At 49.1% G+C, this 19,030-nt stretch overlaps 6 protein-coding genes across 6 annotated transcripts; 2 read left to right on the top strand and 4 right to left on the bottom strand.

Moving 5' to 3' along the window:
• Positions 1-353: 353 nt before the first annotated feature.
• TGAM01_v206018 (alpha-ketoglutarate-dependent 2) lies at positions 354-1,359 on the bottom strand (the record flags this gene model as incomplete). Its single annotated transcript, XM_018802729.1, has 2 exons — positions 354-1,169; positions 1,231-1,359. 2 exons carry the CDS (start codon positions 1,357-1,359, stop codon positions 354-356), a joined length of 945 nt encoding a protein of 314 aa, XP_018664236.1.
• Positions 1,360-4,121: 2,762 nt separating this feature from the next.
• TGAM01_v206017 (hypothetical protein) lies at positions 4,122-5,450 on the bottom strand (the record flags this gene model as incomplete). The annotated part of the gene is made up of 1 exon (XM_024549776.1): positions 4,122-5,450. The coding sequence occupies one exon, from the start codon at positions 5,448-5,450 to the stop codon at positions 4,122-4,124; it is 1,329 nt and encodes a 442-aa protein (XP_024405438.1).
• Positions 5,451-6,247: 797 nt separating this feature from the next.
• TGAM01_v206016 (hypothetical protein) lies at positions 6,248-7,417 on the top strand (the record flags this gene model as incomplete). The annotated part of the gene is made up of 2 exons (XM_018802731.1): positions 6,248-6,281; positions 6,333-7,417. The coding sequence occupies 2 exons, from the start codon at positions 6,248-6,250 to the stop codon at positions 7,415-7,417; spliced, it is 1,119 nt and encodes a 372-aa protein (XP_018664238.1).
• Positions 7,418-8,299: 882 nt separating this feature from the next.
• On the bottom strand, positions 8,300-9,964 carry TGAM01_v206015 (hypothetical protein; the record flags this gene model as incomplete). The annotated part of the gene is made up of 3 exons (XM_018811092.2): positions 8,300-8,629; positions 8,700-8,884; positions 8,980-9,964. The coding sequence occupies 3 exons, from the start codon at positions 9,962-9,964 to the stop codon at positions 8,300-8,302; spliced, it is 1,500 nt and encodes a 499-aa protein (XP_018664239.2).
• An 899-nt stretch (positions 9,965-10,863) lies between these two features.
• TGAM01_v206014 (hypothetical protein) lies at positions 10,864-16,271 on the bottom strand (the record flags this gene model as incomplete). The annotated part of the gene is made up of 4 exons (XM_024549775.1): positions 10,864-14,909; positions 14,983-15,102; positions 15,168-16,152; positions 16,215-16,271. 4 exons carry the CDS (start codon positions 16,269-16,271, stop codon positions 10,864-10,866), a joined length of 5,208 nt encoding a protein of 1,735 aa, XP_024405437.1.
• A 649-nt stretch (positions 16,272-16,920) lies between these two features.
• TGAM01_v206013 (hypothetical protein) lies at positions 16,921-18,547 on the top strand (the record flags this gene model as incomplete). The annotated part of the gene is made up of 5 exons (XM_024549774.1): positions 16,921-17,007; positions 17,085-17,190; positions 17,263-17,381; positions 17,488-18,332; positions 18,421-18,547. 5 exons carry the CDS (start codon positions 16,921-16,923, stop codon positions 18,545-18,547), a joined length of 1,284 nt encoding a protein of 427 aa, XP_024405436.1.
• Positions 18,548-19,030: the final 483 nt, after the last annotated feature.

Raw genomic sequence — 19,030 nt, 5'->3', positions numbered from 1 at the left:
TGCCTGACTAGGTTAGATACCAAGGTGCATGCAGTGCTATCCCCGCCCTCAGAAGACCAACAGAAATGCGGGCTGCATGCCCGCCCAAAGCCGATGTGGAGCAGCCAATCGACTTGTTCATATGCTTTCTAGCTTCATCTCATGACTCGTGTATGCCTGTTCAGATCACCTCTTAGTGTGACACATGCAGGTCGAACTGGAATCCGGACCCCAAGGACTTCGTTTTACAAAAAAAGCATGGACACGAAATTTCGAGTGAGGCCGACCATCAAGATCTCTACTGCAACTTCGTTTTAAATTGGCTGTGATACAAGTAGCGAGTTTGCTTCATCTAGATACTATCTTCTCTCATCCTAAGGTAGGCCTTGGCGACAATTGGTATGCTCGTTCAAGCCCCAGGCCTGGCTCGAACTATCGTGCACAGTGGTACGTCTCATATCGCGTCGGTACTTGTACAAGAATGGCCCGTTTACCGCCCGGTGCATAGTGCTAGTATTGTCCCAAATGACCAAATCGCCCACGCCCTGCCAATCAATACTCAGGCGGTACTTGTCTTGAGTGCAGTGCGTGAAGAGCTTATCGATTATCTGCTGCGATTTCTCCGGGGCCAGACCTTCGATATGATGGATATGGGTGGCGATGTATAAATTCATTCGATTTGATGTTTCATGAATCTGAACCAGCTTATGACGGCCCATTGGGTAATCCTCAGGGTTGATATCAGCGTACCAATCTGGAGCGGCTAGCTTTTTAGAATGGTGTATGGAATGAGCAGCAACATAGTCTTTTCTAGCAAGCTCATCCTTTGTTTCCTGGTCCAGCTCTGCGTATGCTTGTCTGGTATCGCAGTATTCAAGGCCACCACCATTGCCTGGGGGAGGCAGTTCGTGGGCTAGGAGTAGAGAGTATCCAGCGCGACGAGGGTTGAAGCTTGAGTCTACGTGAAAGAGACAATTGCCTTTATTGGCTGCGCCGCGGGGACTTTGGTCAGGAACAATAGTACCATCCTCTTCGACGTTGCTCACGTCAAACAGTTCATCGTATTTGAGGCGGTTCGGGCGTCCTAGCTTGATGTATGGCTTTACATCATCGAGTTCACCGAACATACGCGATAACTTAACGTGAGTCTCGTCGGTAAGACCGGTCGAGCGAACTACAACTACTCCATACTATGAAGAGAAAGATTAGTACATTTACCAACTCATCGACAACCAGGAGCCAGGTATTTACCTTGATCACTGCATCTAAGATCATCTTTTGACCCTCGATGGTTACACCATTGGCAAAGTTGAGGCCAGTGATTTCGGCTCCAAATGAAGCATGCAGCTCTTTAAGCTGAGGAGTCTGTACGGCAGGCATGGTGACCGCCATTGTTGTAGCAGTAGACATAATAGATGACTTTTGACGGCGAGGCGAGCTGAAATGAGGTTTGTCGATGTAAAGGCAGTCAGGAAAGATACCGGCATGTCATGCATGGCTCTTATATACATGAAATGGCCACCATACTTCAAATCACATTGCACATGACTTCTCAGACAGTTAAAAATACAATTAGAGGTTTCGGATCGGAATTGCTAAACGCCTTGCCGAAGAGGCTAGGGTTACTTGCATTGACTTTGCTCCGCCTATAGCCGTGGTTTGGACGCCGAAGACTGTGACAATTAAACTGCAGAATAATCAGACAGGCTTCGGGCTAACGGATAGGTTCAATTGCCAACAACCGCTGTTACTGCGGAGTTTTCTAGCATGTGAGCTTTGAGCCCGGCGTCTAACAAAATTCAATTATAATTGAGTATAATTCTGTCTCCATCCCAATTCTGTATAGGAAACGGCCCCGATGACTCGACAATAATGCCTAAACTCGGCTGGTGTATAATCGTTGATACTTTAATTTCTTAAACAAGAATTGAATATAGTTCAAACGGGCGTAATGAAGATTGCTATAGTCTACTCGTACAATTTTGGTCACGAATATCCTTTCTATCCCATATTACTATAGTTTAGTCTAAATTACATGGATTTGGCACGGTAATAGAGTTTTCTCTATTTTCTTTTGGTTGTCCTCTAGTATTGCGCCTATGATCACTGGTATATCTAACGATAACTCGATACTACCATTGATCGATAGACGTATAGATTGCGCAGAATGAAATGATATACAGTTCATTGCTTTATAGTTTAGATATTCCTGCAATTATATGGTGGAACCCCACAACTGCTTAGAGTCAATGGAACGCTATTGTCTGTCTGTTTTTGTACTACGATTCTCCCCTGTGTGCCTTTTCTCATATAGCAATATTCAATTTCATGAATATTGAATATCCATCACAACTAGACGAATATTTGTCTGGTCACCGTAGAGATATCTTCGAACTTGCCACCTTCTTTCCGTTGAATAACACCACCTGGACCATATGCTTTATCATATCCGTTTCGCCTCTCGTGTTCCGCAATGGCATCTTCGCCCCTCAAGTAAATACTGTCTACGCTCTCGGCGCTCAGACCCTTTACCTCGGCCGCAGCTATCAGCCTTTCCAGCTCCTCGGTGATGCGAGCACGCTTAAAGTATGCAGTGCGAGGATAATGAGCCAGCCTCGGACGAGTGGGTTTATATTCTGGAATGGAGGTTCGGTTGAGTGCGCGAAGGATGACCTGTTCGCATAATGTCTATATCAAAGTTAGCTAATGAGCTTAACTATCATAGCCCAAAGGCCAGGAGACGGGAATTATCAGGACTTACATAGTCGCCATCCACTCGATTTAGGTTGTATGGTTCAATAAGATTCACATGCGGATTCGTAATCACACGTGCATAATGGAGATGGTTCTGCCCATTTGTATGCGGAAGCAATCCGTGAGTAATGAAGACGTCGCCAGCTTTTGCAACAACGCGCGAGAAATCTTGGCACTCGGGTATGTGTTTGTACAGCACATCCTCAAATGGAGAGTCGAGACCCTCTGGGTGGTCATAAAGATATTGGCAAACGCCTACACAATAAAGGTTTATTAGACGAAAAAGCCCCGATGGATCAATACACTTACCTTGAATACCATCCTCTGCCAAAAGCGTGCCTCCACCCTGCTCCGGAATGTCTGTGAAGCAGTGGATGATTGTCAACGCATTTCCGCTGCTATCGAGAAACTGACGGTACCAATCATTATCGGTATGCCATCCCGTCGCTTCTGTAGGCGGAATTTCGTGAGTCTTCCAATACTCATTGCCAAAGTTTATAATGAATTGATCACCGTGATAACGCTCGCGAATAGGGTCGATCTTATCTTCGCCACCAACAATTTCAATAATTTTGTTCCATGCATCAGGACAGAATTCAGACACGGGAACTTCTCGGTGACGTGGAAGTTTCATATAGGTCTCTTTCCAAGTCGACTTGTCTTCTGGGTCGTAACCAAGCCGAGTCCAGAGGTTCTCCATCCACCCATGGAGATACTCGGGCTTGATTGCATTTTCGACTTTCAGCCATCCATGCTCAACAAAGTGAGCGGATTCCTCGGGTGTCAAGTGCTGATATGTGCGAGGCATTGTTCTAGTCAGGTAGTATAGATAGGGCCAGTCAGCTTTGTGCCATGTATAAAAGCAACCTGTAACAAAATAAATGGTTGCCAAACTTACACGTATATTGAAATATGCAAAGCTAAATATATTTTTTTTGGTGAACTCTATAGAAGTGGAAATGACCAATGCGATCCGATCTTGCTTAATGCGTTTTCTTCGACGGGTAGGCTTTTATATCTAGAAAAGATGGTCAAACAGTTATCTAACTTGATCAAGAAAGGTAATGCCGAACCGGTATGACTTTATTAGTACATCAAGGTGTAGGAAGTTGTTTTGTACATGTGTGACAGATCGAGTTTGGAACTCCAGGATGTGTAACTGGCATTGCACGATGTAGGGATTCTCCAGCTACTCAATTAGGAAATATCGGCCCGAGCTACTAAGGCGCGGAACCACTAACTGGCATCATTTACAGCTGACTTAAGTAGGGTTGGACTTCCTTGTATAAACCCTGATAAACTGTAGAGGTTTCTATTTCTATTTGTTACGTTTACTGGATTTTGTTTCCAGTTGTTACTATTATTGCAGAGCTTAACAGATACTCAGCCTAGGGCAACATTGGCAATTGTAATTTGCGGGGTATAAGGTCAAGCCAAAGGCCGTCATATCCTGACTCATACTCTTTCCAGACCGATTTGACAAACTGCGCAAGGTTGCTAAAGTTTTGCCGAATCCTAAAGTTGTCCAACGCCCAAAACACTTGTTCACCTCGATTGGGGAGCTCCATCATGGCAACCAAAAGTGGAAAATCCAACCCAATGCCCGTTCCTTCAGATGAGCACGTGCTAATGAATGACAGTTGAGTTAATATGCAGTCCGCATACCGACGCGCAGTGCTGTCCTCTTCACCGATGGGAAAGCGCAGGCGATGTATGACGAGCAACGCCGCGATGCGGTACAAACTCGCCTGTGCCAGCGCTGCATCTGTTTCAAGAAGTTCATGCTGTGACGAACGAGGCTCATGGCGCAGAGGCTTCCAAGCGCTAATATTCTTTTCGATGTCCTCGTAAGGATCGCTTGCATTTGAGTTCTCTTGCTCGCAAACTTGTGGAATTATCCTCATCTTTACTTGATAACTTCGCTCACATAGATCATAAAGTAGAGGAAGAAGAGAAGAGCAAGCGCCAATAAATCTGTCGAATGTGCATCGGTCGACAGCGGTCAGCCGCATAACAGGCAACTCACGAGCAACCAAGCATTTGACTGTGTCCACTAGAACCAAACAAAGGGTAACCGAATCCAGCTCTGGTCGTAGAGCCAAAGCTGGGTACCAGTCCTTGGCACTCAAAAGTGCACCACACTCGATAGCTTGCTCACAGAAGCTGGGTACCAGGTGGTTATAGACCAGAAGAAGCTGGCCAAGCATCAGAAAAACGGCAGCGTCTTCTACGTCAGCTATGAAGAGTGAGGCATGCCTTAAGCATCGGATGCAATCAGCCCCCTTGCTCCAATCAAAACCGTGTAGTTCTCTGCTGTAAATACTGCGGAAAGCGGCGAGACCCAATACGGCGTAGTAAGCGGGAGATAAGATGTGAGGGGAGCGATTGAATAAAACTAGAACCGCAGCCTGGAACTCATCGGCATATTCTCGCCCTAGCATAAACCGGCGATGGAGCTCGTAGAACGAGTCTTTGTTGGCAAGAATACTGTAAACTTGGCGATAAGCCGCCCCAGGCGGCTCGGGTGCGCGCACAATGGATGTGGCCAGTTGCATGCCTTTGTCACTCATGAAGATGGTAGATTGTTTATTTGCCATCCGACCCAGGTCCTGACTAGCTGATGATCTAGGAAGACGTGTCGTAGAAGCTGAGAATTTGTCGCAGTCAGAAGACGATTGCCTTTCCCGGTCGTATTGGCTAGTCGACTCAAACCGCATGATAGACGAGTTTCCCGACGGATACTTTTTCACACGGGGCTGACGTCCCATGCGCTGCCTTTTCCTCGGAAAACATGCTTCGCCTAGTCGATGACAATTGGCACACACAGTTCCAGGCAGATCAAAGTGGCATCTCATTTTCCTGGCGTGACAACGGCTACACGCACCATTGAGAGGCTTCGCCATCAGTCTGACCATTCAGGGTGCGAGTCTTGGGGGGCGCTGTGATCGTAAAGAAAAGTGGTTGCAAAGTCAGCAGACTGTTACAGCAATGACGTGAATGCTGGACTAAAGGTTTATGGCTGTTTGTAGTTGAGAAGAGACATTCCAAATCTCGTCTCAAAGCTTCAACACACTTCCAACGCAGGATCGGATTCCCTCCGAAAGGATCGTTAGTGTCTTTGGCTTTACCAAAAACGGCAAGATGTCGCCGGAGCTTACAACGCCGCTGTTATGTCGTCCCTTTCTGGAACGTGACTCGCATATTAGTGTAGTAAGATGCCTGTGATTGTCTGATACTATCTTTGCCTTTATCACTTATAATAGCAAGAAGTAGCTGGGTCCATACGGTAAAACATTATTAGAAGCAGTAGTAGATATTATATAGTTTTTTTTTTTTTTTTTTTTTTTTTTTTTGGGAAGTTAGCGTAGTTATTCTCGAGAGTGTTATATAATTCCCATAGCTCATCTTACTTCCTCTCTAACCTACTACCTTTCACATTCATACTCTTTGAAACAGGATCGAGATCGATCAGTCGTTTCTCTTACGACGTTTATATCCGCTAATCTATCACACCATGGCCGTTAACGAGCAGTTTTTGCGCTTTGCAAGTATGTAATCCTGGATCACTTTTGCACTGGCTGAATCTGAGACAAGAATAGGTGGCAATGAACAGCGCTCAATAAGCCGCGAGGACTTGGGCTTCTATCATGCTGTGATTGTCGGCGCTTTTTATGAACTTGGAGACGACGTGGATGCTTATTCACCAAGTTCGTATTACCAACCACTTCGACAATGCATTGAAGAGCATCGATATCTCCGCGTCGCAATTGGCGATGCGCATACCGACAAGGCATTTTACCACCACGTCTTGGACATCCACTTGGAACAACACGTCGTCATTGCTGATCACACCACGTCCAGTGACGATTTGAGCGGCATGCAGAAAGTGCTAGCAGATGATCTAGACAAGCCATTCCCAAGCGGTGTTCCTCCATGGAGGATCACTGTCCTCCCACTGCGGACGGGCTGCTTCATTGCCTTTTCTTACTCACATTCTATTGGAGATGGCTGGACAGGGGCTGTGTTTCACCATACCTTTTTGAACGCATTCAGGAAATGTCCAACATCCTCAAGATTGGTAGATCCCTTGGTCCAAATACCTCCAAGGCCGCTACCCCCACCGTTTGATACGCCTGACAGATTGCCCATATCTTGGTCATACCTTATTGCACCCCTCGTTGCGATGATTTTGCCAACATTTGTCACAAAGTTACTGCGGCTGCGAGTTTCTGTTTCTGCCGTCAACACAAGCACTTGGACTGGCTCACTATCCCGTTTCAATGCAGAGACTCATCGAACCAAGGTTGCGGTATATGAAATCGAAGAACATATTCTTAGTTCAGCAATGAATGCAGCAAGAGACCACGATGCCAAGTTGACTGCAACTTTTCATGGCATTGTTAGTCGAGCACTGAGCAGGGCTCTCCCCGATCCCAAATACACAAACTTTGCTTCTCTCACGGCTGTGAATATGCGGAGATCCATCGGTATTCCATTTGACGAAATGGGTAATTTCGTATCAGGCTTGTATATGATCCATCCGCGCGACGACATACGTGGTGATATTTCCGATGACTTCTGGGCTGCTGCCCGCGAGAATACTCACAAGCTCATGGAAGCAGCTTCAGCACTTTCAGATCAACCAATTGGCTTACTTCGCTACTTATTCAGCATCAGGAATTAGTTAGCGGGGAGGATTGGCAAGCAGCGAGACAGCTCATACGAAGTGAGCAACATAGGCTCTTTCGATGCTGAAAATAACTCGTCGGGTAATGGCGACAACGCAGCTAGAATTACGAAAATGGCGTTTGCACAACCTGGACATGTCAGCTCCTCTGTAATGGCATTCAATCTCGCTAGTGTAAAAGGTGGCAACTTGATATATAGCGTAACTTGGCAACAAGGAGCTTTGGGTATTGGCGAGGAGAATGAAGATAGTTTTGTTCATAGCATCTGTGCTACAATCAGGCAAGACTTAGAATCTTTGAGATGAGCAATTATATTTAAACAAGCAAATATGCAGCAAAGGAACCTTTGCAGGCTACACGTCTTCAAGCACGCCGGTTATAGTAGGCTTTTATTATGTCTTCTTCTCCTTGAATATGACCACTCTACTGCCAATGAAGTTATTTTAACCGTTTCTCATAGTCCAACAATAAAGCTTGGCATGTGTTTTGGACTCCAAGTGGCAGAAAAGTCAAATTTTGGCCTCAAATTGATAATAACACTCTCATTATTAAAGCACCTCCTTGGGCGATTGTTCGTAAACTTGTTCGATGTTAAGAGTGTCGCATAGCCAGCCTCTGGTCAGGCCATGTTGCCGCTCCAAAGGCGGCTTGCGCAACAGTTCCTGTGTGGTCCAGTTCGCCGTGGGTAAGGTCACCCAGGTTGTATCCTTGTATCCTTCTTTGCAAATTCCAGGGCTCCCAGAGTTGTCTGAAACGCAAGGAATCCAGTTACTTTTGATAAAGCTGCAAGAATTTCGCGCGCGCTGCATAGGGTTTAACCACTGGAGCATCCTGGAACCGAGTCTACTCGATTGCTTTGAATAGACTCATCCATCGTACTACTGAGAGCCAACTTCGTTGGCTAGACGGCCGCGAGACCGTCTTCTCCACGACATACCGGACCTCCTGACCCAAAACAGCAGCGCGGCCGCCACGAGACCGCTCGCGGCAGCAACTACAAACGTCCAGCCGGGTCCCAATCGCCCCAGTGTAGGCTCGAATATAGCCAGTCCTGCACCCGCAGTTGCACAGCGGATCAAGTTGTTGGCCGCCTGTGCGCTTGCTGGTTTCCCCGGGTGGGTATCTACCAGCAGCGTGCCTATGGCAGTGAAAATTCCCTGTACGGGAAGGCCGATGAGAAACTGTAGTATGAGCGGCACCGCCATGTGCTTCGTTTCAAAGGTCAGCTTCAACTTCCACGTCATTTCAACCAGGCCACACCCAGTGACCTAAACTCACTAACTTGTACTGGATTGACCACCCGTATCCAGCGATGCAGAGGCAGCAAGGCAACAGAGCGTAAACCAGGCTGCCGAGACGAGCCTTTTCGATGGGAAAGGAGGTCAGGTCATGGTTTGCTCCGCGATCAAGTGGAAAATGAAGTCTGGTCGCCGTCTGTCGGTATTCTATATCCAGGATTTTGCCTAAGCCTTGTCAGCTCCCATGAGCCGACTCACTCTTGGACCGCAAGAAATAAAGATTGGAGTGTATGTAGGCCAGTTCTGGATAAAACTCGTACCTGAGAGAACAGCTCCGAGACCGCATCCGACACCGAATGGAAGATAGATCAAGCCGGTGACTAAACTCGAAGTCTTGTATGTGGTGCTGAATAAACTTGATAGCGAAGCTTGGAGGGACGAGTAGATGGCGTAGTATATAGCCATTGCGCAGATAATGAGCAAAGTTGCAGGCTTTCTCAGTACACCAAGCGTCTTCAGCGGATTGGAACAACTGATCCGCCTAGTTCTCTCATCATCTGAGGCGCCTTCGGAAACGTGCTCGCCTATCGAAGATTTGGGGAGTAAAAGCGGGAGGATCGGCCTACCAAGACCATGCGTCGCTGATGTACTCCCGTTCCCAACAACCAATCGGGAAGTTTCAGGAAGACACAGAGCGATGACGAGGAAGAAAAACGCCGCCGCCGTTGTAAGGAACCAAAAGATCGAACGCCAGCCCCACCGTTGCATCAGCAATCCGCTGAGAACGGGGCCAAAGCTTGGAGGGGTATTAAGAACAAAGGACATGATACCCGAGGTGCTCCCTCGTTCCGCCGGCGTAAACAAGTCACCGAGGACTCCAAAGGTAATGGCAAACGTCCCTGATATGCCGGCAGCTTGTAAGATGCGAAAGCACAGCAGAGCAACGAACGATGGCGACAAGGCCAGCCCAATGTCCGCACCAAGATAAATAACCAAGCAGACGGCAACGGTTGGACGCCTACCGATTGTGTCGGCAGAATTGCCAACGATAGTCGGGGCAATCGCCGCCACGATGAGGTACACGGTGATGGTCAGGTTAATGTTGGCGACCGAGACGTGGAGATGGTCGGCCAGTTGTGGGATTGCGGGGAAGTAGACAAAGCTGCTGAGTGTGCCCAGACAGCCCACCGAGGCCATCAAAATCACGATCCAGCGCTTTTGCCAGCTGTTGAAAGCCGAATAAGGCTCTTCCGGGATGAGACTGACGCTCGGTGCGCCCAACTCGAGCTTTGGTTCCGTGGACATGTCTAGGAGGGATCTGTATGACGAGCAAAAGTAGAGATGTACCCGGATCGGGCTTGTTTACTACAATGGAAAAGACGTTGACTGTGATGAGAGCAGTAGATGCAGCAGGAGGAGCATAGCATGTATTAATAATAGAGTCTATATGGAAACTGCTTGCCTTTGCATTGTGTTCGGAGCTTAGCTGCCCAATAGAATGATTGGTGTAAACCAGCTGCGTTAGTTGTTTGTCGATGCATCAGGAACTGACACCTCAACACAGCCAGATGTCGTATTTTCTCGATTGACAATTTGTTGGTCACGCTACCATCGGGATTGCAATATAGGAATAATGTCCTAAGATCATTCGGTCTAGCCGCAAGACGCCCGTCCACGCAGAGACGAGCCCTTTATTATAGCCAGATGAAAATATTTCGTGTATTGACTTATCCGTGTTGTTGACCTATCTGTTCTGGGTATCTCTTCCTTCCACTATAACCTATTCCCGGCTTACCAAAGACTTGCGGGATCCTTGAGACTTTCCGGCACCGGTCCGTACATCCCTCCAATCAAAGCACACCCTAGAGCAATCCAGGAATGCAGGTATAAATTTGATACAACGTATCGCTTCCCGAATATCAATCTAGTATATACAATCCTTTTTCAAATAACATGAGGTCTTTCTATGATTTGCCGTCTCGAAGTGATGGCAGTCTTGTTGTCACGTGTATCTATCTACACGGCTTGTGACAGGAATCTGCTACTCGCCATTTTATAGCATTGCCCTTACGTGAAACTCCAGTTAGCAATTCACGCCTATTCTTCATATATCTACATTGTGCAACACTTACCGCCCCCCACGTTATATGCAGCTTAATCTGTTCGCAGAGTACACTAGAACATGTATTCATGTCATGCATGTTCTACTTGCGCAGTGTCGCTGATTGAACTGATGCGATGCCCCCGTTCTGCGGACATAGCAGAGTCCCGTCCGGCGTCATAGCGCAGAGATACGCCTCGTTCGCTGTGGCCCAGTCGCCAGGTAAGAAATAATGCCTCTCTATACCGCTGGTGTTGCTTGGTATAGCAGACTCTGACCCATGCCGTCTTGCCACTGCAACTCTCTCCGTAGCTGTACCTGTTATCTGTTGGCTCCCGCGCCTACGAGACAACGTTTCCGAGAGTCGACGGCCGGGTTGTGGGTCGGTTGGACCGCTAGATTGCAATGACGAGGTTGATAATGATGATCCAACTCGCCGGGCTCCGCCGAGAGTCGGTCTCATAGACAAGCGGAACGTACAGATCCACGAATCAATGTCGAGGTAGGCAAGTTTGCCTCGCGGGAGGAACGCGAGAGGCTCCCGTATGCGAGAGGCCACATGATCTGGTAAGGTGGTATACAAAAGCTCAGTCGTTGCGTGTCCCGGGCTTGGAGTGATGTCCGCTGCCTCGAAGACGAGGAATTCGCGGGTCGCCTCCCCTGATCCGGCCAGATGTGTTTCGAAAAGAATCTGAGGAAAGCTTTGGCCCAAAATCAGCCGGCCAAGCTTATCTCGATTCGACCTGAGGGTATTGGCACGGGCCAAAAGCCCGTGTGAAGCAGTCATTGGCGCTGGTGCTTGGTGCTTCGATACCCTTGGAAGCGCATAGGCTCGGACACACAACTCATCGAGAGTTGCCCAAGACACGATGCGCACCCGCGTTCTAGAGAATCCGAGAATGTAGTCGGGTATCGTGGGATGACATGCCCACTTGATCTGGGGCTCAACATCAACGGCACACGGCTTGGCACTTATTTCCCATGTCTTGAGGTTGACGCAGTGCAGCGTTGTCGGCGTAGGAGCAAGCAATCGGTCTCCGGATGGATGGACCACAAGCTGTGTCATGTGCCCGTGCGAGGGTGGAATCACGAGATCATGCTCGTGCTGGATGCTCCATTTGTTGGAAGACCGCGTGACCCGCTTGAACAGTAACCGCCCCCCGAGATCACTCAAGACAACGAGTCGCCCATCCTCGCTCCAAACTATATGCTCCATAGCCAAGTAGCTCGCTGAGCGCGCCAACTCTCCTACGTTACCCTTCCCAACCTCTCCCAGCATTGCGACACCGTCTTCGGTAGCGTAGCAGTAGAGGGACCCGATAGGTTGTCTGGCGAGCGAGATGACGCTGTCGAATTGAGCTGAAGTGTGCTCGGAATAGAGAGACAGCTTCGCCAGACTTTCGTTGTCGCCCGTGAAATCGAGGTCTGTATTGCTCTCTGGATATTCGGACTTTTCCGCCAGTCTCACAAGCGTGCTTGGCTCCCAGACGATTCCATAAAGACTGCGCATGTCATACAACCTCCGCGAGTCTGAGCTGAAGGACAAACTCACAATGTTGTCCTGCGAGTGCAAGTGGCATAGCAGCGAGAGGTCTGCACTGGCATAAACCTTGATGTTACCCCTCGCGTCCCCGGTCACCACAAGAGAACCGTTGGGGTTTATGTTGAGCTTGTCTGCGCCAGAGTGCGCCGTAAACTCGGCCTGATCATAATCTGGATCCCATTTGAAGAGGACGCCAATACTGCTCAGGCAGAAGATCTCATACCGCAGAGGGTGCCATCTCATACTTGATGCCTCCAGCATGTCAATTGCACCATCTGCGTCTAGCACAATCTCGCTATAGAAAACTGTGGGTTCAATCTCCCAGACGGTGATGGGATGCTGGCGATATCCGTAAGCTACCATGCGCCCGTCGTGGCTGATGGCCGCGCAGGTGGGAGCATTGGCTATGATGCCGTCTAATACCTGGCCCTGTTCCTCGACGCGCGACTTGAACTCCCACTCAACACTAGATTCGTCACTGATGGACAGAGAACGAACGCAGCGGTCCTCGCTACTCATCAGGATCTCGTCTTGGACGAAGGTGATGGCCTGAGGTCGCGGCAGCGTGGCTGGGTTGTTGGCCACTTTGATACAAGCACCCGTCGTAATGTCCCATATCCTGGTCGTTTTGTAGCCGTAGCTCACGAGCAGGTTACCCAGCTTATTTACCTGTATCATGAGAACCCGTTCGGCGTGTTGCATACGCCGCTGCTCTCCAAAGGTTGCGTCGCTGTAAGTGGCGATTGTGCTGGTTCTTCGATCGATGGTAAGTATCACTAACCGGCTTCCAGCGTTCAGTACCGTCGAGGCCACAGCCCCAGACTCGAAGGAAAAGCGCGCCAGGCAGTCATCCCATCTTGTGGTTGCCACTCCGGAGACATGCAGCGTCCGACTCTCTTTCTTGCCGAATTGCTGATAGATCATGGATGGCGACGGGCAAAACGGCGGAATCCGCCTGTAGATTGAGTCTGGATCCCGCGTTAAGTTCTTGCCAAACTTGCCCACGATCTTGATGAGGTCTGTTGCCCAGCCCTCGATGACTTCCGTGGCCTGGCGCTGGGCCAAAGACTCTCCTTCATCTTGGATCTGTCGTAGGCCAAGCACCACGCCAGCCAGGTACCGAGACGCAATGACGAGGAAGCGCAGTTCGTTCTGAGTCGCTGCGCTGAACATCCAGACCAGAACGTGGGGGCTGCGGAGAAATCGAACAACAACTTCGAGAATCTCGGGATTGGGATCGACGCATGTCCCCTTGGACAGGTGAATGTACCACGAGCTGATGGCATAGTTGAGAAGGGCGGGTGGCTCGCCGCGATTGATGAGATTCCGTAGCGATGGATCTGTGAGACAAGCTATGCACCTCTTGAAGAGCAGATCGTGTGTCTTTCGCGGGTCAATTGCGCATGGTTTTAGTCCAGAGCTCTCATACAAAGCCGAGCCGGTAAGATACTCGCGCGCTGTCTCATGGAGCATGGCAATCTTGCCCTCATTGTCGACCACTACAAAGCCGCCACAGAGGTCCTCTACAGTCCGGTGGATCTCGACGATCTCGCGCATATCGCTTGTTCCTCCCAGGGCATCTTTCAGTTCGTCAATGCTGAGAGACCGCCTTGCACATGTAGCCCAGCCGAGAATACTCTGCCCCAGGCGACGGTCACTTGCCTTTGGCTGGTTTTGGACCAACAAAGCCATCCGATCGTATAGCTCGTGCATACCTGAAGGTAGATCTTCAAGCGCCCGTTCCACGTCTAACTTGGTGTGGCACTGGTTGATCTTGTGCACAGCCAGATGCAACCACAGGAAGTTTCCTCCCGTGCGCTCCAGCAGCTGGGATACGACCTGATCGCGGTACTCGCTGTCCTCGGTAAAGTCCATCTCCTGCTCAACGTACGCAAGAAGATCCTGTGGGTGGCCTTCAATCCAGATGGTGTCCATGTCGATCCGTTTGCCCAAGCGCACAAAGGCAGATGAGAGGTCGTGAGTCTTGCGACTCACAATGAGAATGCGAAGAGGGATCTTGACAGCGGCTGCATCGATGTCGGCTAGTAGGCGGATCAGCGATGAAGGCGTGTCAGCCTCGTCCAGCCCGTCCATCACCCAGTATATCGGATTTCCGACTTCCTCTCCCAGAGCAAACAAAGTCTCTTTGAAGAACCATTGCCAGATACTCCGAAAGTCAGCCGCTTTCAGATCGGTAGTCACCGAAGCCACATCTAATAGTTTGTATGCGTATGCAGGGATTGAATTGGCCATCTGTGCAGCAAGTGACCGAAGAAGAGTGCCTATGGAGCGCTTCTTTTGGTCGTTGAAACGGAAAAAGAAATAGTGACACGGTAGACCGTCCCGGACAAGTCTATCAATTATAAAAGACGACATGATGGACTTGCCCCCGGCTGCGTTGCCCTGGAGCCACAAGACGTGGGGACTCGTTCGATCATCCTCGAGCCAGGATGTGAACGCTTGGTTACTGAAGATCCACTCACAGGTTCCCATAGTCCAGCGATCACGGAAGAAGTTGAAGTCTTGGTTTGGCGACTCTGCCGAGGAGAGATAGTTTTCGAGATTCACCTTTGCCGCTTCGGCTGTGCCAGGCGCATTTGTGGGTTCTACTGCGTCCATCATAAGAAATGTTACTATTAACCATCTCATTCAATCTTCAGCACATACTGCTTAGCTTACCTTCCTTCGTCGAAGCACGTCTTGATCCTCCTCGATGGCGGTCTCGGTCCAGAGCATTGAATTCACTGCTGCTGCTGCTGCTATCGGAGCTCGCGTGACGACCCTTGTTTTCTCTACCTTCTGCATCAGATACATTAGCATTCTGGTGATGCAAAGATGAAGACATTTATCATGATGAAACTCACCTTTCTTATTGGACTTGGCAACCAAACTTTTCAGTGCGTTCCTGATGGTAATGTAGCGCGGGTCGTCTGGGCCATCGTACTTGCAGACTCCGTTGTGGTCCGCATCCAGTGGCTTAGAAATCTCGCCAGGGTACCCGAGCACCGAAGATTCCTTCTCCAAGACCATGATGCTAGTGGCGCTTTTGATGATTGGCGTCGGGCGAGTCTCATAGAAGGAAATAATTTGCAGCTTCTCAGCGACGTGCCGGAACGACTCGTTCAGCTTCTGCAGCGTCTGTGACCCCGATGTGAGCTCGGAGATGAATTGCATCGGCTTGGCGACTAATGAGACCTTGAGAATGCGGTTCAGTGTATCGGCTAAGTTTGTTCCACGATGTGGTGTTGACAGAAAGATGATGGATGAGATGGCCTTGATGATAGCCGCGTACTCGGGGTCGTCTTTGCCCTGCATGTATGCCTCCTTGACGATGAGTCCGCCCATCGAGTGAACCAGGAATATGATCGGTTTCTGTCCCAGTCTAAGATCCTCCAGCTCCGGTGACGACTCATCGGTCGCATATTTGAGATCGTAGAGCAACTCCTTAGCAAAGTCCAGCACAGATATGGTACTTGATCCGCTGCTTCCTGGTTTAAACTTGGCGTTGTATCCAAATGTCATGATCCGGGCATCTCCAATCTCGGGCTCGTGAGGCAGGAATGTGAGGGGCCAGAAGTTGTCGAGGTTGTGATCTTTCGTCCATGTCATACGACTGCTCCCGCCAAGACCATGAACAAATATGATGTCGACCTTGCGCTCTTTTGGCGGCCGATACACCACTTTGAGGCCCAGAGGATCTTTCACTGAGCGATCGGCTATCGAGGACGCCGTCGACGACGGGATTCTTTCGAGAGCTAGCGGCCGGATGTTTTCGTCATCACTACTGTTGGGGTCGACCTCGACCACCTCATCCCGGTGTCGTCTCGGGAACGCAAACGGCTTGCGAAACTATATCATGGTTCCAGATTCTTGTTAGTACAGGAGTGCCTTGGAATAGACTGGAGCAGCACAAGAGGGGATACGAACCATGGTGTCAAACTATCACCAAGTTTCGACTCGAATCTCATGCGTCACGACTGCATCAAGTTTTCGCTTGCCCAGAGCTTGCGGAAGATCGCAATACAATTTTTAAAATGGGGGCCACGAGGCAGCCTGATCCTACTGTCCACACTGACCTATTGGTACTACAGTATACTTGTGACAACTCATGGACGGATACGCTTTTCCGTCCCCAGGTGGTACACGGGATGCCGTGGTGCGTTAGCCTCATAGAGGTATGGTTGCCGTTCTTCACAGCGACATATGGCCGCGTCTTGCGCCATATAATGCTACCTGACTGGCCTGATTGTGAGGCTGAAAATGCGCACTTCTGTACTATCTATGCCGTAACAGTCAATGTGAGACGTGCACCACTGCAGTTTGCCCAACCCCGAGAACAATATAGGATGCTTATGCCTCGTTAGCCACGCGCTTAAGCCACTCATATCCTATAGCACATCACCATCTTCTCCGGCCCCTCATTTACACCCATGCATGCTCTCAGAGCCTGCGCGGGGTCGACATGACAACACCCCGGTAATCTGACAATGATAGGCACTACACCAGGAGGATTTGGATGGTAGGGATGTCCGCGGACTTAATAGCCCTGAGCCATGTCCCTCTTATCGGTCTTGTAAGAACCCCAAGCCATCTTGAAATATTGTGTCAACTGACAAAATGGCGTCTTCCATCGTGGAACAGCCCAATGCCGCGCAGGACTCGGGACTTGCTGAGCGCGTTGTGTTGGATCAATATGAAGTCGAGGTAAATTTCGCGGCAATCCGCCTGTACCATCAACCCGTCTGGACAATCCAATGCTCACATGCTCTTTGATGCGCAAGTCTGGACTGCACAATCGAACCGAGGGGATTATTCAAGCTCCGTTGATTCAGAATATCCTGTCCCAACTCGATGGGGTGTTCCCATTTGATGAGGCAGTCATCGAAGGTACGATAACATTTCTATATCCCACTGAGTGCTATCAGAGTAGATAGGCCATCGCTGACACCTCTCATTCAGCTTTGCCCAAAGATGTCACCTTCACCTCGGTCGAGAGTTTTGGCACCAGTGCATGGACAGTGACTGGGAGAGTGACGGCTCAGAGAGCCGACGGGTCCATACAGCGCTTCTTTCTCAAGGTAAGAAAGCCAGGTCGAGTCAGGACCATAAATCTGCATCTCCTCGCATTCGCTGCAACATTACTTTGCGTTATGCAACTGACTCTGAGATCGTCTTTGTGACTAGGTTGCTTACGGGGAGCATGGTCGTCTGATGCTTGGGGGCGAGCACGTATCGTCCAAGATGATTTATAGCGTCAAGCCTGACTTCATTCCCACACCATATGGCTATGGACGTTATAAAGTCCAAAGCCCGGACACCTACTTCTACCTCTCTCAGTTCATCGACATGGACGTAACGACTGCACCCGATCCTGAAGACCTGATGGGCAACCTCGCTGAGCTGCACAAGAACAGCCAGTCGCCTACCGGCAAATTCGGCTTCCCCGTCACAACCTACGATGGCAACATCCCACATCGTGTCACTTGGGAGAGCAAATGGGTCGACTTCTTTCGCAACCTTTTCCTGCATGCCTGCAGCCTCGACGCCGAAGTAAACGAGCCCTGGCCCGAACTCGAGCTCGCTGTCCGCCAGATGGGTGATGCCGTGATTCCGCGGCTGCTAGGCAATCTGCGCCAGAGTGGCAGTGATGAGCCTGTAAAGCCGTGCCTGATCCATGGTGATTTGTGGGAGGGAAATCGCGGCATCGACATGGAGACGGGCGACAGCGTTGTGTATGACGCTAGCTCGTACTTTGCACACAACGAGATGGAGTTTGGAAATTGGAGAAGTGAATTGTGCGTTGTTCCACTTTCCCCAGACGATCTTATTGCCAGGTTAAATGGGCAGCTTGCTTACAAAGACCTTTCTAGAAACACCTTCTTTCGCTCAAAAACCTATATGGCTCACTATCTGAGGCGCTTTCCAGCTGCAGAACCTGTCGAGGAGTTTGATGACAGGAACAGACTGTATAGTATCAAAGTCGCTATCAACTACTCAGCTATGCGGCCTGGAAGTATCAGAAGAAAGACGTAAGCTGACGCTCCTTTCCAACTTTATCCCAACAGCTATAGTGTGTCTACATGGGGTCATAACAACTTGCTTATAATTCTTTTGCAGAGCTTATAATAACATGTGCTACCTCATTCACAAGTATGCACCTATTGAAGGCGTCGAGCAGTATGATCCGCGTTCAGATCCGTTTGTTACTGGCGCTCATTTCCAAGTTTATTCAAGCTCGGACTGATATTAAGAACCCTTTTTCTTTATCAGTAAATGGACGGCTATAGAAAGCTGTGAATGCTACTTTGCAGTACTAATAGGAAGCGCACTAATGCATTTGCTACATACGGTATCTGAGAGATATTATAGCAACTGGGTTTTAAAGATATACCTACGCAGAAATCTATAATATAAAAAAACCCAGATCAAATGTTTCACTTGTTGAATTTAAATACTATCAATCCCTTCCTAACACTAACTCTGTAATCTGTAATATAGTAGCTCAAGCTTAATTTATTGTGTTATATAGTGTAGAATGCAGCAATTTTGCAAAACGGTAGTTTAATATGCACTACCAGGTAATCTGCAATAATAGCAAAGCAAGTTCGGAGATTTCATATCAGCCCAATATCTTATTAGTAGTGATGAAATACTATGTCACTGTCACGACTCAACACTTATGATCGTAACATCGGATGGACGGCGCCGGATTAACTATAACCCGGCG

Source organism: Trichoderma gamsii (assembly GCF_001481775.2).
Source record: "Trichoderma gamsii strain T6085 chromosome Unknown Scaffold_20.2, whole genome shotgun sequence".
NCBI lineage: Eukaryota > Fungi > Ascomycota > Sordariomycetes > Hypocreales > Hypocreaceae > Trichoderma > Trichoderma gamsii.
This window is presented reverse-complemented; position numbering and strand designations above follow the sequence as displayed.